This window comes from Macadamia integrifolia, chromosome 11 (genome assembly GCF_013358625.1).
Source record: "Macadamia integrifolia cultivar HAES 741 chromosome 11, SCU_Mint_v3, whole genome shotgun sequence".
Taxonomy (NCBI): Eukaryota; Viridiplantae; Streptophyta; class Magnoliopsida; order Proteales; family Proteaceae; genus Macadamia; species Macadamia integrifolia.
The window spans coordinates 18,854,411-18,877,614 of record NC_056567.1 but is presented as its reverse complement, the minus strand read 5'-3'; the positions used below and the strand labels follow the sequence as shown (position 1 = coordinate 18,877,614).

Below are 23,204 nucleotides of genomic sequence, written 5' to 3'. Positions count from 1 at the left end.
ATGCACCTGACCAAGCCCCACGCATATTCGGCCAAGTTTCAGCACCCTTGCCTGAGCTCCAATACCCCTGTTGAAGCTCCAATGCCCCAGTTGGAGCTCTAACACCCCTGTTGGAGCTCTAGTGCCCCTGCTATAGCTCCAATGCCCCTGTTGGAGCTCCAGCGCCCTGCTGGAGCTCCAGCATCGCTACTGGAGCTCTAACGTCCCTGTTGAAGCTCCAGTGCCCCTGTTAAAGCCCCAACACCCCCATCGAGGCCCCGACATCCCCGTTAGAGATCAAAATCTTATTGATTTGGAGAAGGGATTCCCTCTTCACCTGCCTATATACCCCACACTGTCCCGCTAGCGTACCGTACACTGCAGCCTCCCATTGGCCCAAAACGGCATCTTTTTACCTTATTGGTCCAAAAAAATTACTTTTCCCCCCATTGGCCAAAGAAATTTACCCTCCACCCCATTGGTCCAAAATTTTATACTTTCACCTTATTGGTTTAGAAAAATTACTTTTTACCACCATTGGCTAGGGAATTTTCTCTTTCCTCCCTATTGGTCCAAAAATTCTATAAATACCCCCCTCCCTTTGGTTTTACACAACACAAAAACTCAAGCCTCCTAGTGAGCATCCCAAAGTAGTGAAGCTCTATCCTCTCTCCTCCCCTTTCCCCCTTGAGGTTTTTCAAGTCTTCGGAGAGATCTTCATAAGATCCGAAGTGTTCTTCGAGCCTTCGAAACTCTTCAATCCTTTGCTTTCTTTAAGTGAGATTTCGTGTAGGAAAAGCTTCCCCTTAGTCTCCCACCCCCTTTTTAAGTTCTTCAAGTCTTTGGAGAGATCTTTGTAAGATTCCTTTGAATCTTCGAAGTGTTCTTCAGGCCTTCGAAGTTCTTCAACCATTTAGGTTTCAGCTCATTCCTAGCAGAAGCTCTGCCCAAGTGCCATCTCTAGCCCTCCCAGTGGAAGTATTGCTTGAGTGCCACCTCAGCCAAAATCCTGAAGTAGTCCATCCCTAGCGGAAGCTCTGCCAAATTACCACCTCAGTCTAAGCCCAGAAGTGGCCTTCCCTAGCTGAAGCTCTATCAAAATTCAAATCCAAAATTAATCATTCCTAGCCGGAACTCTGTCCGAATATTATTATAGTCAACATCTCACGAGAAATGAAGTTGGAGGTTAAGACCATCTTCCCCTGACCCAAGAGAATCCACAAGAAAGTTCATACCAGCATCAACCAGGGGGTCCATCCCTCTTGACCCAAAACAGGGATCAAGCTTAAGTATAATTTCTTAATAGAATTAGCACAATGTAAACTTTATATGGACCTTGTTTTAATATACATAGTTATTTAAATTCAGTCAATGTATATATGTGTGATAACTTAACCATACATGCAGAATAGGAATAATTGTGGAAAATATTCATTCTGAAACATTCAGTAGGAAGACTAGTTGAACTGGGTAGATTGGGTGCCTAACACCTTTCCAATTCTATAACCTAACACTTATCCTAAATCTCTGAACCAGACCAACTTTTGGGCCCTTTTCTCAGGGTCCTAGGCCCGTAATCCTAAGTGGTGACTCCCAAATCCTTTTGCATGATCCCAATCCCCGTATTGGACCATCATCAAATTTCTATCTCAAATGATGAACTTTACACTCCTACGAAATAAGCCTTCATGTATCTCTGAGCGGTGATACGATGGTGCAGGACCCACAAGGTAAGCACACATGACACATCCCTCCCTCATGAAAAAGAAAGAGAGGAGAGAGGAATGAATGCATGAATTAAAGTCCTTCCCCCCAAAAGGGGGCGGAGAGATCTCATCTCCGGCTGGTACCCTCACAGATATCAGCCATGATCCATCCTAGGGCTTCCTTATTGTCTTTTAAAGTAATTCTTCTTCCTGACTAGAAGTCAAATCTGAAAAAATTATTACAGGAAGAGTCTGGTCAGGCCCTAGGAAGGCATACCTCAAATTAGAAGGCAACTCCTTAAGATCTAGCTTAGGGAGCTCAACTATAGAAGGTTTGGGAATGGAATTGAAAAGGAATCCTAAGGGCTCCACAGGTGTGTGAAGATTCAAGACTTTAGAAAAGAAATTTTTACTATCATCATCCAACTCATCCATACACTCTTAGAATTTTGGAACAAAATCAATATCAAAGTTGGTAATTAAATCATCAAAAAAATCCAGATAATCCTCAAGTATATTGATCTCTTCTTCCATATGTGGTTGCTTGCCTATCCTAAACATGTTAAACTCACCAATTTGGTTCTCAAAAGATAACTTTAGGAAACCATTCCGACAATTGATTAATGCATTACTGGTAGCTAGGAATGGTCTTCCTAGAATTCTTGGGATCTCATCCTTGTTTGAGAAGGGCTTGGTATCTAAAACAATGAAATCAATAGGGAAAATAAATTTCCCCACCTTAAGTAAGACATCCTCAACCATCCCTTTAGGAATCTTAACAGACCTATCTGCCAACTGAAGATAGTTCCAGTGGCTTTCAATTCTCCCAATCCTAAATGCTTATATAGATGGTAAGGTAAAAGATTCACACTTGCGCCAAGGTCAAGTAAGGCATGCTCAATGTAGGCGTTGCCTATGACACAAGCTATGGTAGGGCTCCCTGGATCCTTATACTTTGCGACTATAGGCTGAGTAATTATGGAACTAATGTTACCTGTCAAGAATACCTTTTTGGGTAAACTAGTGATACATTTATGAGTACACAAATCTTTTAGGACCTTTGCATAGGTGGGGATCTAGGATATGGCATCCAAAAGAGAAATGTTCACTTCTACCTTTTTGAATACTCTAAAATTTTATCCATGAAATTTGTTTACTAAGCAATTAGGAAAGGAGACATGAGGAACATTAGGATTGTTAGGGATTTACCCTTTTTCAAAAGAATCATTTTTTATTTCCTCAACCAAATCATCTTTAGTTTCAGAAGAATCTTTAGGTTCATCAAACGAACCTAGAATAATAGGCACACTTGTGTCCTCAACAAAAGGAGAGTTAACAGGAGTAATAGACAGGAAAGATTTAGGAACACTCTGTTAGTACTCTCGACCACTCCTAAGGGCATAAACAACATGACATTGGTTAGAGGGCCATTGTTGGGTCTGACCTTGTACCACATTCAGTGATGCATTAGTGGGTGCTTGTGAACTAATAGGCTGATGCCGAGGGATAGGCTCTAGTTAACTGGGTAAAGTTCCCTTCTCCCTCTCATGCAAAATTGAGACAACTTGGGTGAGTTCTCTCATAAGATTTTGATGGTTTGTCATAAGGAGGGCCATATTATTTTTCAAATCATTTACTTTACTTGCCTCTCCAGTGTTAGTAAACCCAAGGGGTTGCTAATAAGATGATAGGAGAGAAGGCCTAGGGAAACTAGCCTGAGGTCCTACATTTGGCATAGGAAAAGTATTTGGGACAGAAGGTTATTGTGCAAAGGGAGGCCTTTGGGGTCCAGGTTGACCTTGACTATGGAAATTGGGAGCCCTGCTTGGTTGCCCTAGTTCCAAGAGAAATTTAGGTGATTTCCCCACCCTGGATTGTAAATGTTACTATATGGATTATTCTGATATAAGGCTTTAACACTTTCATTGGAAATACCCCTAGAGGTGTTGGGGTATTCTTCCATAACATGTCCAGGGGACTGGCACCAATTGCACATCTTAACCATATTGACTGATGATGGCTCTCTAGGAACAAGAGCCTCAATCCTTTTGATTTGGCTATCCAGGTGGGCTTCCTTGGCTACTAACGCATCCACAAAATATCCTTTCCCTCCTATGGTTCTTTCGCTCTCTTAGGTTGATTTCCACTCACGGATTTTGTCAGCTAAGTCAAGTAAGAATTTTCATGCCTTTCCTTCATCTGTAAAAGATGTGAACCCCTCAGGGCATATAGACTCTATCATTTGTTTAATTGCGTAATCAATACCCTCATAAATTACTTGGCATAAATGCCATAAGTCTAGGCCATGGTGAGGGCATTCTTGGAGTAGATCCTTGAATCTCTCCATAAGTTTAGAAAAGGACTCATTAGGATTTTGCCTAAACTAAAGGATATCACTTCTAAGCTTATTAGTCTTGTGAATTGGGAAAAAATTCTTAAGGAAGACAACTGTGAACTGTTCCCATGAGGTTATGGAATTTGTGGGTAACCCATACAACCACTTCTTAGCTTGGTCTTTCAATGCAAAAGTGATGAACCTAAGCTTAACAGCATCATCAAAAAGCTATTGGATCTTAATTAGAACATATAACTCTTTAAATTCCCTTAGAAATAGGTATGCATCCTCAGAGGTCAACCCATGGAAGTCGGGCAACATAGTGATGTCTTGAGATTTGAGCTCAAAATTATTGTCCTGGGCTTGTGAGAACTATGCAGAAAGGTTGGGCTACTCTAGCAGGGTAAAACCTATCATTCAGAGATTTAGGTGGAGGGTTTTGCTGTTGGTCTAAGTCTCCCATAATGAAAGGCATTGATGAGAGTATACGTATAGGATCTCTACTTGTTGGATTTCTTCTTTCTAACCGATTCACAGTATTACGTACCCACCCAGCACTCATACAACAGAACACTATCTACAACTAGAATAAGACAAACCACAAACACAAAAGAATGAAAAAAATTTTTCTAATTTTTTTTGTGTGAGCTTATCGACAGGGATCCGGGGTTGCTCGTGTTAATTCCTGAGGTACTGCTACAGGGCAATACCTATCTTTATTATACTGTGAGGCTTGGCGACCTCCACCGATACAACTATTATTGCAAGTTGTTCTTCTTATGAATTCAATAAAAGAAAAACAAAAACAAAACAAAGCACTCTGATTTACCAAAAGAAAGTGAAAAATAACATGGAACTGTCTCCCCGGCAATGGCGCCAAAAACTTGTTTGAATTTTTAAAAGTAACTGCAAGAGTACGGATCAGTGTAGCTAAAGGGTCAAACACAAGGAGAGCAGCCACATTATTTTTAGCTTCTTTTAGTAATGCAAAAGTGTAACAATTGATTATGGTGATCTACTTCTAACTACCGACCTAAAACAAATGCATCGAGAAATGTCCTAACCAACACATCTAGAAAAATTAGAATTGAAATTGTAATAAAAATTGAATGACCTCACCATTCACATCTAATCCTAACCATTAGTCATCTAAGAATTTAAATACTTAAACCATGCAATTAAAAGGAAAATAACTGAAAGTAAAAGAAAAAGTGCTGAAAAATAAATAAATAAAATAAAAAGGGAAATAAAGCTAGAGAAAGGCACACAAATAGGTATCTCTACTTAGCCTGAGGGATGCACCATAAATAATATGAGCTTCCCTACTTAACCAAAGAGTACTCTTACAAAGGTTTTTCTACTTGACTTAGGGGGAAGGGATGTAATATAAATAATCAAAATAAAAGGATGGTTCCATAGGTAGAGAGGGACAAAGTCAACATATGCATCTAGCCAAGGAGCTTGGGGGAAAGGGAAAGCATCAAAGTAAAAAACTGAAATTTAAATCCTAAATTAAGAATGAATGAGTAGCAAGAAGAGGGAATGAGAGGGGGCATGAGAAGACTTATGAAGAAGCCTACTTACTTGAACTGCCGTCCTTGAACTGAAAACTTGATCGATTTGAAATACAATCAGCCCTAAAAATCAGATCTGAATTAAATCAAATCTATAATTGCTAGGCTTGGAGAAAACAAATCATGAAGAAAAACTTGCACTTGAAAGAGATGCTTCACAACTTGTTCTTGTCACCTAGAACTAAGCCTAGAACTAGAAATTAAAATTAGTACACCTTTGAATAACTTGAATTGCATAAAAAAATAAGCATAAAAGACTTTGTATTAATTTAATGAAACCAAATTACAAGAGTGTTTAAAGAAAAAAAACAAAAAACTAGAACTAGAACTAAAAAGAGAGAGCATAATGAAAACTAGAGAAAAAGAAAGGAAGAGAGGGAACCCTAAAAGAGAAGTGTGCCCTCCCCTTGTGTTGATTCTATTATATAGAGAATGGGGGAGGGAAGCCAACGAATTGGTTTCTAAAAAGTAAGATCTTTTGAGATTCTATTGTGGTGAGGTGGAAATTAGGAGAGAAGAGAGAAAAGAGAAAAAAATAGGGTAGAGAAGAGAAGGATGCCCAAGGGAATCCTTTGGTGATCGTGTGTGATGAGGTGGAGGGGAGAGAGTAGAAAGAAAAGAGAGAAAATAGGAAAGAGAATCTCCAAGATTTTTTCTTCCTTTTTTTCTTATTTTTTTCTCTTATATTCTCTCTCTTCTTCAAACTTGCGCACAACCTCCCTTGGCTGACCAAAATCTTCCAAAAAAAATATCCAAAAAATAGCAACCAAGATGTTCGAACTTGAGACCTCCTGGTGAGTAAGGGATTTTTGCACACCACAACTCACCAACTACGCTAGGTAGTTATTGTTATCAAAAAAGAATCTTCAATCACTCAAGGGGTGTCCATCAATTCTTGTCGGCATTTGGGATATTCCTTGCACACCTAGGATAACTGCAAACGGGCTGGTTATGCATCTCGGTTCAGTTCTGGTCCATTATTCTTTTTCTGGCCCGAAAAGAATGATCACTTATATGGGTGATTAAACGGATTTGTACTTTTAATGTAACATATCCATCTTAAACGGATTTATAATTTTAATGTAACATGTCCATCTTGCTCTGAATTTCGTCCTCTTCGCAATTATAAAAAGAAACAGAACCTCTTTATGTGTAAAATTGGAGTTCAGAGTTCGATAATCCTTAAGGCCTTAAAAATACAAAACCTGCAAAAAGAGATTAAAACTCAAGGTAGCTCCATTCTAAATATGTAAAATGTTGTTGTATGGTTGTCCTTGTTGGCAACCCGACCACGTGGTGGTGATGACGTGGCCAGTTTGGGTGACATGGATGAAAATGATGACCTGGTAGTGTCCAGTGTCACCAATGAGATAACAGAGCCACTTGGTATACATGGAGTGGTTTGATACATCCTTAGTATGTGGTGCGGGTTTTTGGGTCAAAACTAGTAAAATTGGTCTATTTACTCTCGGGGGTATTTTGATAGTGAAAAAGACATTTTTGGAAGATTGTTTCTTCATGAAAAAGATAGATTATAATTATTCTAGTCCAGTGCATTGATTTTGTTGCATTCTGATATCGTATGAAGAAGTTATGGCATTTGTGGCAGTCGAGGATAGTTTCGGTATTAAAGATGAATTTTTTAAAGGAAGTGTTCTCCATGTAACGATACAAAACAAATTCGATCTTTCCAACGGTTTTGATTTCATCTAGTTTCAATTCCGTATGAGAAAGATGCGTCATTGGAAAGGTCTAGGGGTATTTTGGTCTTTTGACATAGTTGGGTCAGATGATCTGGTCTTCTGGAAAGTCATAGAGCATCCAGTCACAGTTCCAACACACTTTGTTTCATCTCGATCGGATATCATATGAAAAAGTTATGTGTTTCCGTGAAGCCGGTTTGAAAATCTAAACCGAAAATTCATCAGTTACTCTCGGTGTTGGGTGGATTTTTTGGAATTTATTTTTGAAATTTGAAGGGCTTTGTATAATTTCAAGATTTTTTAGGTCTGAGTTGCAGGGGGTCTTTAAGTACTGAAATATATGAAGGCAGGGGCTTGATTATAATAAAGAGGAGTAAAGGGAAGTGAAATGGATGGTCTGAATTCGACCACGTAGGCTTGATGTCCATCCAAAGGCTGCTGAGATTTTGTGCTGACATGGATGAGATAGATGCTTGTGCATGGAATTTGATTGGTTAGGTGCATAAGCTATGATGCTTTGGTGCTACACCTTATCAAGGTATGTTGTGGTGTTTCGCGTGTGCATAGAAGGTATTAAAAAGATTCCGATCTAAAGGATCTCATGAGATCTGATTAAAGCCAATCTTAAAGGATTCGGATCCAATGGTTGATAAGCCTTTCACTTTTTTGAGTGGGAGACAAGCTCCCTTAAAATCTGAAAAAAGTAACCAATCAAAAATCGACAACAAAAAGTGACAGCTGACAGCTGACTGTTGACGTTAGCATGACGTCATCAATTGACTCCCTTATTCAAATCTTGTGGCTGAAATTTACTATCCGTTATTTTAATCAGATTGTCTAGATTAAGAGATTCCCTTTGATGAGATATACGTTCAGATTTACGCACCTGTTGCGCGTGTCGCCGGTGTATCCTACGCCAACCTCTGAAGATTCTATTTTGAGTGTTTTAGTTGGTCCAACTTCAAATGACCATATCTCCCTCATCTTAACTCTGATTTGGGCGATTCAAGTTGGAGATTCTTCATCTCTTCGAGATCTACACACCAGAGGGAAGAAATCAAGTAGAGAGGTTGCTGAGGTGATCGGAAAAATGAGTTGAAGCTCGTGGTAGGCTAAGGGTTTTAATGAAAGACTTCCATCCTCTTGCACTTGATCCATAGCCCCCATTAGAGGCTTAGGAAGCTGCTAGAAACTAAGGCAGTAAGCTCTATTGGTTGTTGCCAAGAGAAAGAAAAAGAAAATGGAAGAGAAGAGAAGAAGGGGAAATAGAGAAGAAGTTTTTCACTCTTTTTGTGTGTCTTGAATGCCTCTCAAGAAAGATTTTCTCAAATCCAATTAATGGAGTTTGATGGTTCTTGTTGAGAATACTATTTTTCCATTAAAGCTTTATTTACAAGGAAGACTAGAAAAGGAGAAGTAGAGAGAGAGAGAGAGAGAGAGAGAGAGAGAGGAGTGTGTGTGTGTGAATGTGAATGCCACTGTTGCTCCATGAAAGTAAAGACAAGGAGAAAAGAAAGAAGAAGAATAAGAACCTAGAATTTGGTTCTTGTGAGTTGCTTCAAGAAACCCAAGTGCCAACTGGGGTTGAAGCATTGGCGGCACTGAGACAACGTGGTTGTGGTCCTCATCAAGTGGAGATCGACATTATTGCATCTCTGACGGTTACTCCTTGCCAAGGTAACCTCACTTTTGTCAAATTTCTATTATTATAAATCATTGTAGGCAAGATGTTTGATAAAATGCCTAAGTGATAGTTGTAGTCTATTTGGAAGAAATTTGCATGTATGAGTGCTTCACTATAGGACATTGTTATAAGCCCAATTTTATTTTTTATTAGTGTTCAGTGGGTGCTAGACACAGGGGCTATGTGTTCCTTGGTAGTTACAACTATCTATACATATTTGCTGTGGGTGCAGCCTCTCAAATCATTCTGAGAAAACTAGGGTGAAGAGCTAGCCATTGTATGTCGTTGGTGAAAACTGGGAATGTGTTCCCTTAGCTGTGAGTGCAGTCATAACTAGTATTGAGTAAATGTTGAGCCCGGCAGTGGGCATTACTCTATGCATGTAGGCAACTAGCCAAAGCACGTATTTCTTGTGTTATGGATGTGTATGCTCGTATTTGTATTGTGGATTGGAGTGCTTGGCTGCAGAATGAGTGTGTACATCTGGTAAACCTCAGCACTTGGTGGTGCAGTGTGGATGTGCATACGACTGTGTATGTATGTGACAGTGATTACCGTGTGAGGTTTATGAGACAGCTCTGGACAGCAATACAAGTTATGTGAGTAAGTTCCGTGCAACAATAAGAATGGTCAGTAGTATACATAACAGCTCTAGGCAGCATCAGTAAACTGTGCTATTGAAGTACATATAGTGATTGTCACATCAGGGGTACAGCTGAAAAATGAAAAAATATTTGGCATACTGATTCACCCCCCTCTCAGTGTCAATCGGGACTCAACATAAAAATATATGCTTTACTATCTAAGATTTCACACATAAATGTGCTCATCAATACCGAATTACTCTCACAACCCTTGACGTCAGTCTCTGTTAAGGAATATACCTTAAGTGCTGACATTAGCTGGTTTATTTTTTGTTAAATACGAAAATACCCTTATAAATTGTGATGTACCTAATATAACCTTCTCTTAACCCCTAACCCATCACATATCCTCATTCCCTCCATCCTATTGTGCAGTCAACGAATCAAGGTGAACTCACCAGACTCAGTGGAACTGAGTACTGAAAGAGCTTGGGTGAAGGATTACAAGATAACCAGCTCCTTTGCTGTGACCGATCCATGATCTTCAGTACAAAGGATACTCTGAAATTTTGGAAACCAATTCGCGACCCCGATTGAGTTCTTCGACCACCCTTTTCCGACCAATAGATAAATTTTTCATCCCTGGAGATTCCATTGTAGCTCTGATCTCTCTCTCTCTCTCTCTCTCTCTCTCTCTCTCTCTCAAAAGGATTCGCAGGTCATCAAGTATTCTCATTGCTTTCGTTTATAATTATGACTGCTAACAAGCATGGCAACGATTGGGAGAATTTCGATAAATATGAAGAATATAGGTAATTCTGAATTGTCGGTTCATCTTCAATCCTCTCTGTTTCCTCATTAACATTTTTTCCAATTGGGAGATTTCATATTTTGGAAGGATTAATTGAATCGGCTACATCCAATGCAACATTTTCAACACCGACGAAACCATCGCCAAGCTCCTACCTCACCGATGTTTCCCACATCTTCTACGTCTCCTGGGTTGATTGGTTTGCTCTTCTCATTGAAGAGGGTCAAGTGGTGTTAAGGACGATAGGTTTACTCTTCTCATTGCTTTCGTTTTATAATATGGCTGCTAACAGGCACAGGAACGATTGGGAGAATTTCGATAAATATGAAGAATACAGGTAATTCTGAATTGTCGATTCATCTTCAATTGTCTCTGTTTCCTCATTATATTGTCATCAATTTGAAACTAAAATATTTCATTTTTAGTAAGGATTGATTCCATCGACTACATCCAATGCGAAGTCTCCCATGGCGACGAAATGATCGCCAAGCTCTCCCCTCTCATCGACATTACCCACATCTTCTATGTCTCCTGGGTCGATCCGGGCACTGAATCAGCCAACTGCGAGATCAACGGCGCTATGTTTCGCAACGTTCTCCGAGCGATGATCCCCATGGATTTTGGGTTTCTTTCAAGGAGAAAAAATGGATGAAAGGGTTGGCTTGGAGTGAGAGGTCAAGGAAAGAGAATAGAAAGAGAGGCGTTTTATTGTGGGTGGGTTTTCAGCGGCGCCAACAGTTGCACAGGAAGAAGTACCACCGAGCACCCACGCTGGGATGGAGAAGGGTTTCACTCCTCTGAAATCCACTGTGAATGTGTGAGTGAAGGTAAAGGGTATTGAGGGGCTAAGGTAAAATATGATTGGGTCATGTGTTTTAAGTAAAAAGTAAAACCGTCGTTATAAATCCTCAATTAACAGAGACTAACGGCAGGGGGTGTAAGTGTAATTTGATATTATGCAGGGGGTGTTTCTTTAATAATGGTATTCTTTCGGGGGTGGTGTTGTAAATTACCTTTAAATAACTATTTGTTTGTTATCATCAAAACCAATTTTGGAGTGTAGGTATGTTCCCAACAACTATGGTCATCGGGGTTGAGTTGTACCTCACCAATCCGGCAAAATCGTGAAACCTAGGTCTACCCCAACCCAAAATGAAGAGAAAAGGGATAGGGGACTCCCTTGCCTAAGGAAGTGTCAACAACAAACTGGGGGTGGCCTAGCTTCTCCTTCTCCTTCTTTCTCTTCCTCTTGTTCTTCTCTTTCTCTCTCCCTCTCCCACCTTTTTAGGGTCGATGTAATGGGCTCCCAAGCTCTTCTTTTTATTTATAGGCTAAGCTCACTAAGGTCTGTTTACTTGTCCAGTGAGTTTTTGCCTAATGACTTAACGTGTTTGTCGAGCCATGGGAGTCCACCACCTCGACAAGGACTATGAATGGAGTAGGTGAGTCCCATGTTGTGTGAAGACAAGGGTACAAAGGTCACTTCTCGTACAACAGGTCCCATGGGCAAATGATACAATTTGGAACAGACAGATCCACGGTTGCTGTCACCAATAAATCACTGATCAATCGGTGGGATCTACCGATGACCAATTTTCTACTGTTATACTTAGTTCTTACCCAATCCCTTTGCCTATACTTAGGTTGGCTCCCCACCCCCTTTTGCCTATATTTCGTCCCTCAAAACAGTAGACTGATACTTTCATAAGTCACCAATACCAATACCGACACCGACACTCTGGTGTATAACTTGGCTGTAACAACAACACTACTATGAACGCTCTAAATCTTGGGTTTTCACTGCTATCTTTGCCGGGCAAACTCATTTTGGAGGCTGAAGCTTGACCTGTTAGCAAAGAACCTAGAAATCCACCAGTCCACAAAATTTAGACTTTCACATGCCATGTGGAAAATTTTTAACCCACCAAAATACTCACACCCTTCATTTCCCCCCACCCCCCCAACCTCAATTTCTTTTTTTTAACTAGTGAAACAAAGTTTGCACTTCCAATTTGAGTTGGATCTAGCACAGTTGCACCATACAGGACAAGACCCTGCAGCCATAATTTGGAGGAAATTATTTACAATGTTGAACAAGAGATGTTTAGGCAAGCTCCAGCATACAAATGCCCTGCTGTAAGAAAATTTGCTACACAGTTTCCAGCTTCATGTGGGAACTGGGAAGGTATGCTTTAGGACTCTGCCAATGCTAGTCCACAGACAACCAACGGAAAATAAATCTACTGCTCATCCAAGTTCACTGAAATCCACTATACCATACAGGGAAATAAATCCAATGACTATTTAGAGCCTATAGCTACTGTATCCTCCAGAGGATCCATATCCACCAAGTGGTTGTGTTGACAAGGATGATGATGGATAGGAAGTATTAGTCAGTTGTGAGTAAGACCTCAACCCAGTGTCCAACTTGCCATAGCTGCTTGAGATGGGCTCCTTATGACTACTCATAAATTCCTGCAGACAATAGTAAAGGAGATTATCAACAATGACTGGAAATATCTAAGCATCCTGTTTTACATGACGATTCTAAACAACAATGGATAGAAATGTCAAGGCGTCCTGTTTTTATGCCAAGAAAAATAAGTTAGGGTGCACAGAGAGAGAGAGAAACCATGAACCCTGACCTGAATAAGTTGTTGAGCTGTCTGAACCTGTGATGAGGATCCCTTTATTTCCACTGTGATCTCATCTGGGTGACCCCTACTCTCCTGAACAGTGAGGATGGCTCCACTGGTACGGCGAATATATGCAATATTAGTTCCTCCAGTCCCAATAATGTCTTCTGCATAGGATAAAGGTATCTGCATTGTCTGCGTAATCTAAATTTAAGGAAATGGTTAGATAATGATGTTAAGGACAAAGCATGTGTGGATTCGAAAAACATAAAGTAGGATCAAGCTTCAAAACCAAGACTTCCAAGTATCAGAGTTCACAAGAGAGTAGAGTTAGGAAATCGCTGTAATTTTCCAAAGACAGACTTGGATTTAATTATCAAAAGAAAAAAATTTGGGGGGTGGATATAAATGAAATATCTAGCCCCATTATTCCCTTTGAAATCAACGGTGGAATATGACAATTTGTACAAGATCCTCTTCAGCAATTTTATCGGTTAAGATAGTCATAAACTGATAAATCTTGATAGATAAGGGCTCAGCAGCAGCACCTTGAGGACAGTAGTTTTTACTCCCAACTGTTTCAAGTTATTAAAAATTGATCAGTTCCAAGGGAGGTTTCGTACTGGCTATACACTGCTAATTATGTGAAACAAGAGCACAGATAGCAGTTAACTTTTTCTTTTCTTTTTTTTCTGGGGATTTTGGTAAATAGCAGATAACTTATTCATTGAGGTGAGCTATTTGGAAGCATCTTGGAGAACCAAATCAATTGAAACCAAGTACTAATAATTGAGTTTGAATATAAGCAGCAACAATGCCAGTAGACTGATTCCTTCCGCAATTACCACACACGACAGAGAAAAACAGCACGCTCTTCAGTGGTAACTGAAGAATTTTGGGGAATGGACTTGTGCCTTAATGGGCACATTCCTCCTCTATTTATAAAAAATAAGTAGTCCTTACAGTATTCTAAGTCGTCCCTAAGGGCTTAAGGGTCTATTTGAATATAACCCCTATTACAATAAAGCAATATTCAACGCTCCCTCTCAAGTTGGTGCATAGATATCACACATACCCCAACTTAGACAAAATAAAATAAAAAGATTTACTACTAAGTCCCTTTGTGAGAACATCTGCTAACTGATCTTCACTTCGCACAAAAGGAATATAGATAAGTCCTTGCTCTAACTGCTCCTTGATAAAATGTCTATCGATCTCGACATGCCTGGTACGGTTATGCTGAACAGGGCCGTGTGCAATGCTGATGGCCGACTTATTATCACAATATAGTAACATCAGCACCTACATGGAAACACCCAGGTCATGAACGAGACTGCAACCAAGGTAGCTCACAATTCTCATGTGCCATAGCTCGAAACTAAGCCTCTGCGCCACAACTGACTACTTCTTACTACGCCACATAAACAAGTTCCACCAACAAATGTACAGTAGCCAATAGTCGAGTGACGATCATCTGGAGAACAACATTAGTATATGCCTTAATCCTCATGTGATCTGTAGAGAGAATAAAATGCCATTTCCTGGTGCAGTCTTCAAGTACCTAAGAATACGGTTCACAACAACCATAAGTGAGAAATAGGGATCATGCATGTACTGACTCACCAAACTTACTGCATGAGCTATGTTTGGTCTTGTGTAGGATAGGTATATGAGTCTTTCAACCAGTCTTTGATACCGACCTTTATCAACAGGTTCAACTTCCTTACTTCTGATGAGAGTTAGCACCATTAGGAGTATCCAAGGGTTTACACCCCAACATACCAGTAGTCTCTTAAGAGGAGGTCCAAGGTATACTTTCTCTGGGAGAGAACAATTCCCTCGGTTAAATATGTCACCTCAATGCCAAGAAAGTATTTCAGCCTTCCTAGGTCCTTGATCTCAAACTCCTTACCAAGAGAGGCCTTGAGCTTAGAAATTTCATATGTATCATTGCAGGTAACAATATCATCCACATACACTATCAACAAAGTAATCTGGTCACCCACCCTTTTAATAAATAGAGTATGATCAGCATTACTTTAGGTAAACCCAACAGCTATCATAGCCTTGTGAAAACGACCAAACCATGCCATGGGAGATTGCTTTAATCTATACAGAGCTCTCTTCAGACTACACAACTTGCCTTGTGTTTCTGAACTAGAGTATCTAGGTGAAATGTCCATATATACTTCCTCAGTCAACTCTCAATGAATAAAATCATTCTTGACATCTAGTTGTTGTAGCTCCCATCCTCGGTTCACTGCAAAGGAGATGATAACTCGAACTATATTCATTTTTGCTACAAGTGCAAAGGTCTCCTGATAATCAATCTCATAAGTCTGAGTAAAGCCCTTTGCCACCAGTCTTGCCTTTATGCTTGACTGTGAACACCAATTTGCAGCCAACTGGTCACTTTTGTAGGGGAAGAACAACCAGATCACATGTATTATTCTTGTGAAGAGCTCTCATCTCCTCATTCATTGCCTTCTTCCACTTAGGTTTTGCATTTGCCTCATGTCAAGTTTTAGGAATAGAAAAAGAGGACAAGGTAGACAAATGCACAATATGATGGAGAGAGAGCATTATATAACACCACGTGAGAAATAGGATGTTGAGTACAAGTCCCATTACCTTTTCTATGAGCAATAGGAAAATCAAAAGACTGAACAAAAGTGAGGGGAAACGTTATACCTAGAAGAGAAGACTCTGGATCGAGAAGCAATGGAGTAGCAGAAGTAGTTTCAGTTCTTTTTTTACGAGAGAATACATGTATCACTGGATCATCCTGTGTTTTCTGTTGAATCTGTGACTCTCCCATGAATAGGAGCCTCCTGCACCTGAATTGATGGCTCCCCCTAAACAGTAACCTTTGGACCAATGGAAACCTTTGAACCAGTAGTCTTTATTCCAATATCCCTCTGAGTAGCACCATCATCTATAGTAAGGTATAAAAGACAATCAAAAGTAGGAATTTGAATCACCTCTTCACCACCAAAGAGCACCCCTAAAGACGTGGAAAGTAAGCCTCAATCTCACGAAAGATCACATCCATGGAAACAAAGAGCAATCAAGAAGGTGGATGATAGCACCGGTATCCCTTCTGAGTGGGAGAATAGCCCAAAAAAATACACCAGAAACCACGATAATCAAGCTTGCCTGAAACCTGATGATTACAAACAAAGCAAACATAACCAAAGACCGTTGGAGGAACAACAAAAGTATGCCGAATAACAACTCAATGGGACTTTTAAAACCAAGTACCGTGAAAGCATCCTATTGATGAGATAGGCAGCAGTGAGAACAGCCTCATCCCAATAGGGAGCATGAACTTGCATCTCAAATATCAAGGAGCGAACAACCTCGAGTAGATGACGATTCTTACGTTAAGTCACGTCATTCTGTTCTGGAGTAACCACACAATTAGTCTGATGGATGATCCCATGATCAACCAAGTGAGACTTGAAGGAGCCATCCATATATTCCTTTCTATTATCAGTTCGCAGTATCTTGAGTTTTGCATCAAACTGTGTGCTAACCATGTAATGAAATTCCCGAAAGCACTGAAAAACCTCTCTTATGATGTAACAAATAAATCCAAGTGGAACGAGTATTGCAATCAATAAAGTATAAAACCATCTATAGCCAGAACAAAGACACGACGGGTAAGGCCCAAATATCAGAATGAATTAAAGCAAAAGGAACAGTACTTCTATTATCAGAAAGAGGATAAACAGTCCGAGTTTGTTATGTCAAAATACATGCATCACAAATAAACTAGTCCATAGAACAATGTCTAACTAATGCTGGAAATAATCTAACCAAAGTGCCCCATAGGGGGTGACAAAGACTGCGATGCCAACCTAAAAGTTCTGAGAGTGCCAAAACAAATGAAGTTTGTAGAGCCCATGAGAGACCAGTGTTCAGGTAATAGAGAGCACAACTCATTCTACCATTGCCAATCGTTGCCCCCATCACCAAGCCTTGAAAAACACAGTGAGTAGGAAAGAAAGTGACTTTACAATTCAAATCTTTAATAATACTACCAATGGATGATAAATCGGTAGTAAACTTAGGAACTTGTAACACATAAGACAATGATAACGAAGGAGAGCACTGAATGGAACCCGATCCAGCAATAGGGGAAAGGGAACCATCAGCGACACAAACGTTGGTATTACCTAAAGAGGGACAATAGGTAGAAAAAAAGGAGTGCAAACCGGTCATGTGATCAGTAGCCCCAAAGTCAATTATCTAGGACGAGGATACAAGTGCACTATGGCCACAAAATATGATACCTGAGTGGACGGAGAGGGAAACAATGATTGTTGGTATAGAGGAAGCAGTAGCAACAGTAGAAGATCCCATCTAAGTCAACATATGACGAAGCATAGCCATTTCATCAGTAGAAGAGGCACCGGCATTAGTAAAGCTATCTAAGTCACCTGTAGTTTCTGGCTGATTCGCTTGGGAGTTCTTCCCACGACCCTAATTACGCCCACGAGAGTTAGCAAGATGTCCATAGAGCTTCCAACAAGTCTCCATAGTGTGACGCTCCTTGCCACAATAGTCACACTTGACAACTGGTTTGTCGGAAGAGAATGAAGTAGTAATCCGGGAACCTATACCAGCAACAGGATCCAAAGCGGATCGATCCTGAGAAACAAGCTATAACATCTCAAATCGACGTTTCTCAACCTCAATGATGAATATGCTTCCTCGAGTATGGGTGAGGGATCACGATTAAGTACAATAGTCCTAATCTAATCATATTCCATATTGAAACCTACCAGAAAATCATAAACGCGGAGCTCCTCCTCACGCTTCTTAAACGCAACATCAATCTCAAAAACAGGTTGATAAGTCTCATAATAATCAATCTTATTCCACATACCCTACATATCAGAGTAATATTGGGCCACATAAAGCTCTTTTTGAGTATCCCGATGAACCTTCTTCCTTAGTTCAAAACACTGGGAACGCTTGCCCATGTGGTAATAGGTGGCCTTAGCGGCCTTCCAAATCTTAGCAGCAAAATCAAGTAATAGATATGTCCGAGCAATAGAAGAGGACATATAATTAATAAGATAGGACATTACCATCCAATTGGAAATAGGACATCACCATCCAATTGGCAACGTCCCATTTGTCTTGAGCACAACCAGCAGTAGGAGGGCATACTAAATCACCTGTGAGAAACCCGGTATAACCACGACCAAGAATCGACAGGTAGTAAGATCGAAACCAAATCAGATAGTAGTTGCCATCCAACTTGATGGTGCTAGTAGGGAAGAGAAGATAGTCATGACTAGAGGAACGTCCCCCACCTTCCTAAGTAACTGATATCCCAGAATCCTCAGACTCCATGGGTGCAGAGTCAATAAGCAAGCACAAGAAAAGACGACCAAGCCAAATCTAATCAAGCATAGATACAGGGTATCAATGACACTAAGACAATGGCCCACTAGGGAGAGAGCCTATGAGAGACAAAATCGCCCCTCCTTACAAAGGAATTTTGGGGCGCAAGCCGCAAGGTAGTGTAGACGTAGAGGTGTCGATAGGGTGAGGTGGATAGGTTAGCGCATAAGGGGTAGGGTGGGGTGGGAGGTGTCGGTTTAGGTGTTAAGGTGGGCTTGGGTGTTAAAGTTGGTTTGGGTTAGGTCAAGTTAGGTTAGGAGTGGGTCTACTTGGTTTAGGAGTTGGTTTTGGGCTAGGTTTAGTTGGGTTAGTTGTAGTCGGTTTAGGATAGGATTATGGTTTAGTGTAGTTGGTTTATTAGGCTAAAGACACTCGCTTCACACAACCGAAAGTAGCATGAAGTAGAGTTAGCGAACGGACCTTGTAACTAACGCAAGCTGGGATGGCTGCGAAGTTTCCTCGTGCAAGCGATGTCTTCCTTGCCTTCGGCAACCTTCGGGACGCTACCTCGATAGGGGTGGGTCCCTTAGTTTGAGTCAAGTTAGGAGTAGGATTATGGTTTGGTGGAGTTGGAGGATTACGATTAGGAGTTGTGCTGCTAGTAATAGTGCAGAGAATTACAACTGGTAGTGTCGAGAGGTTGCTGTGATGAGGTTTAGTGGCAACGATTGGTTTGGTTGTAGTGCGGTTGGGTTCGGTTGTGCAAGGAGGGTTGCAGCAATGATGGTTGCAGGATTGGCAGCGAGGGTTGCAACAATGATGGTCACAGGGAGGTTCATGATGCTCGTAGGAGGTTCATGATGCTCGCAGAGGGGTTCGTGATGCTCATAGATTTGGCGAAAGGTTCATGTGGCAAGGATCGCAAGTTGTTGTAGAGGTTCTTGGTTGTGCAGGATTGTAGGGATGTGGGTGACGAAGTGTTCATGCGGATCGCTAGTTTGGCAAGGATCGCAGGTTGGCGGGATTATCCTCTGGTTTGGCGAGGATCGAAGGTTTGGCAAGATTATCCTCTGGTTTGGCAAGGGTCGTACGCTCTTGGTGGTGCAAGGTTGCGATGCAGGGTTGGGCTGTAAGGTGTTGGGTAGGAGGAATGTGTGGCATGCCACGAGAAGGTTTTGAGGTTATTGGCAACGACAAGGAAGGGCGTGGGGCTTGGCAGCAGCGGTGAGGCTAAAACGTAGGGAAGGAAGAAGGTAATGGACTGGGGTTTTGGGTTTTGGGGTTTGATGATCAGACTTGCTCTAATACAATGAAGAATTTTTGGGGAATGGACTTGTGCCTTAATGGGCACAGTCCTCCTCTATTTATAGCAAAATAAGTAGTCCTTACAGTAGTCTAAGTAGTCCCTAAGGGCTTAAGGGTCTGTTTGAATATAACCCCTAAAACCCATTATCACAATAATACATTATTCAACAGCAATGAAGCAATAGATATTCCAATAATTTGTTCTGATAGCTTTCTCCGGGGTTGAAGCAGGTCCTTCCTAATGATGTTTCCATAATGAGAAGGGCAATGTCACCTTAAGGAGAGGCAGGATATCAATGATTAGAACTTAAAAGCAACTAACTGGTCAAAGAGGTTCTCATTTAGCACTAAACTCAACATTTAGGATTTATCCAATTCTCCACTGCAGCCTATGAATCTACATAAACTATAAGCCCTCATAAATGCACACTAGGTAAGTAGGATTAAGGACTAACGGACTTTCAAGTGCATTAGGATAAGCAGAATTTGTTTTTACTGCAAACAGCATATGGTAGATGCAAAATATAGACAGGAACTTATGGCATAGATCAATACTAGTAAAACAGCAGAGAGTAAGTTTAAAGTAGGAAAGTAGTATCTGGAGTCAAAAGCTTTAGAAGAGCCAATTCATATAAACCTAAATAGAAGTAACTAATAAGGCAAGTATAGAATTACTTGGGGCAGATGAAAGAGAAAATATTGGATGCAACAATAGCAAGAAAAAACCATCAGGAGCAATAACGACAATAATAATAGTAGTAATAATATATCAAAAACTCTACAGAACATAACCAAAGGTAGCACCTCAACTAGTTAGACCTGCATTCAGCAATACAGAAATAATGACCCCCTAAACATGAATGGGTTTTAATTCAAAATCACATCTTGAATAAAAAGGAAAACCAACCTGTGTAACCATTGGAGCAGCTGGACGACCAAGTGTTGATGAGCGTAACCCCACAAGTGCAGGGTCTTGTCCATACAGGGATAGTCCGGAGTGTGGAATTTGAGAATCCAGCTGAGTTTCACGATCAAGAAATAGAGAATCCCTCTTCAAAGAAATCGAATGATCATTGCTAATACCAGTTTGAGAAGCAGTATGAAGCATATTTTGCATTTTATTGGGCCAGGCCTCTACCCCACGATCTTGTGAGATTGTTGAATTACACTGATGAAAGACCAATAACAAGCTTCATTACACTGTAGTCACACAACCATGACCTTCCAAAATTGAAGTAGAGAACTTACTGTTTTCTCGAATAAAGGAAGAACACTATGATCAACCAAGAATTTTCTCAAGTGTCCAACTACTGCTTCTAGTGCTTTAAGAACCTTTAAGGATTCTCCCTGTATCTCTACAATTCTCTCATCGGAAGTGGCATAGAATGGCACTTCATCTAGCACAAATAATACATGAGATCAATTAACACCGTGCTTGCAGTCAAATAATACATGAGATCAATAAACACCATGCTTGCACTTGATATAGTACGAAATCATAATGCAAAACAAAATGAGAGGAAATACTACAGATTAATGTAAACCAGTCTCTAGGACAGACTAAGCAGAAACTAGTTCACAGAAGGATTGTAGAACAAACCAGATTAAGGAGAAAAAATATAACAGAATAGAAATCCCAGAATGGTTCCAAACTCCAATCAATTACCCTATTCTATTATGAGATTCAGCCAGCAAATTTTGAGCTAAATATGAGAACAGATTTTGGAGTTTCAGAGGAGTCCTAGTGACACTAGGATTGCAGGTAGCAGATCTAGAAAGTACTAAGAGAGGAGCATCAGAATCTTATGTCTCAGTTTATAGCTAACTCAGCACAGTAAGTAAAGAGATAGCATAAGAAAAAACTTGACTGAATCAGACTAAAAAACAAAGGTGCAGCAGAGTGAGTAGAATAGCAGAAAAAAAACCTGTAATAGAACACACTTTTCAGGACAAGGGGGCTTTCTTGTAATAACCACAACTTCAACTCCCTAAAGCAATATCATAACCTGCCATCTTCTTCCCAATAGAAACCAGGGCCAAGGCGGTAGACCAGGAAGCACTTCGAAAAACAAATCTCGATCTCCAGGGCTGGTCTCAATCTGAGATTTCAGGTATGAATCGCAGCAGAAGGACAGTTGTAGATACAGCTTCGACAAGCCTCAACAGTTCCCAAATCAAACCTTTCATGAAACCTGCAACTGAATCTGGCAGTTAGAGAAATAATCAGCACTGTTGCAGAAGTCGAACTTGCAGTGATGCAAATACGGCTGCCCTTACCTGGTTGGACCAGCATGACCAGCTTTGGAAGCCAAGAGCCAAGAAGAACCGGTCCAGCCCAGGGTTTTGGTCCAACAATGGTTGGAAATAAAATTAGTAGTTTACTTAGTATTTTATTTCATGCTTCTACTTTCCAGACTTGAACATAGGAGTTAAGATTTATTTCCTTGCATTGGTTTCCTTTTATGGTTGTTTCCTAGTTTAGGCTAGTTTCCATTTCAGTTAAGTTTCTAATTTCATGTTCCTATTTTCCTATATATTGGTTGTAATCGATTGAAGACTTAGAGTGATTTGATAAGATTTGATTATCAATGAAGGTGTTGAGTTTGTGCAAGTGTGATTCCCCTCTTTCCCCCTGTACTCTGATTTTCCCTTTCTTCCCTAAGGTTCTCCATCAACTTGGTATCAGAGCCAAAGGATCCTTCCTTCGTTCTCTCCCTATTTCCCTTTCTTTCTTACCAAAACTTTGTCTTACCGTCTCCCTCTTCCCACTGCTTATATCCAAACAACAGCAGCAGACAAACCAAAAAAAAACGATTTCTTCCGAGAAGAATCGATCCCCTATCTCACCGCCCACCCCCCATTCTCTCTCAAGTTCTGTGATCGACCCCTTTTATAGGGTTCCGACAGCCAAAAAAAGGTGCATCGACTCTATTTACTAACAGAGAAGGAAAAAAAAAATCCTCCCTGCCCTACCGCCTCCTCTTTTTTCCCTCTTTTCCCTTCCGACAGCAGCCCAAAAAAAAAAAAAAAAAGAAGCAGCAAAAAAGAGAAGACAGAAAAGAAAAAAAAAGAAGAGAAGCCGTGAAGAGAGAGAGACAGAAACATACCTGTCGATCCAGTTCTTCCATCGCCGCAAGTCACTTCCAAGCAGTGAAGACCTCCTTCATCACCATCGGCTCTCGGGGATCATCCCTCCTCGGGTCGGTTCCCCTCAACCAAGCCTACGAAAACCCACCTCACTTGTTTCACCTTTGGAGACTCATAGCTGATACTCCTACTACGCTTCATCTCTGTCGGTGACGGTACCCTTCCACTGAATTTTTTTTTTTTTTTTTTTCTGATTTCCCACGTTACCCCTCTTTTATCTTTTAATTCTTCTTTATTCCCAGTTGCACCCGTACCCACACGTGATCTTCCTTGTGGTTTAATTTGAACTTCCAAAAAATTACAATTCTGCCATCCTTGGAAAAAAAAAAGAGATAATTACCATTCTGCCACTGCCCTTTAAGCCTCCATTTATTTATTATTTTGA

The 23,204-nt window shown here is 40.5% G+C and overlaps 1 protein-coding gene, 1 long non-coding RNA gene and 1 other non-coding gene across 3 annotated transcripts in view; 1 reads left to right on the top strand and 2 right to left on the bottom strand.

Annotated features, from left to right (window-relative positions):
* Positions 1–3,985: 3,985 nt before the first annotated feature.
* LOC122094517 lies at positions 3,986–4,092 on the top strand. The gene has a single exon (XR_006144832.1). It is a non-coding gene; the product is annotated as a small nucleolar RNA R71 (small nucleolar RNA).
* An 8,316-nt stretch (positions 4,093–12,408) lies between these two features.
* The window catches only part of LOC122093764 (RNA-binding KH domain-containing protein PEPPER-like), a 44,806-nt gene continuing 34,010 nt past the window's right edge, over positions 12,409–23,204 (bottom strand). The window contains exons 4-7 of the mRNA XM_042664235.1: positions 20,921–21,069; positions 20,580–20,840; positions 13,022–13,216; positions 12,409–12,851 (exon numbers count right to left, since the gene is read on the bottom strand). Coding sequence (XP_042520169.1) covers positions 12,681–12,851; positions 13,022–13,216; positions 20,580–20,840; positions 20,921–21,069 — 776 coding nt within the window. The 3' untranslated portion in view covers positions 12,409–12,680. The remainder of the gene's footprint in view (positions 12,852–13,021; positions 13,217–20,579; positions 20,841–20,920; positions 21,070–23,204) is intronic.
* Positions 13,906–20,553, bottom strand: LOC122093765. The gene is made up of 2 exons (XR_006144550.1): positions 16,274–20,553; positions 13,906–16,175 (listed from the first exon to the last, which is right to left on the bottom strand). It is a non-coding gene; the product is annotated as an uncharacterized LOC122093765 (long non-coding RNA).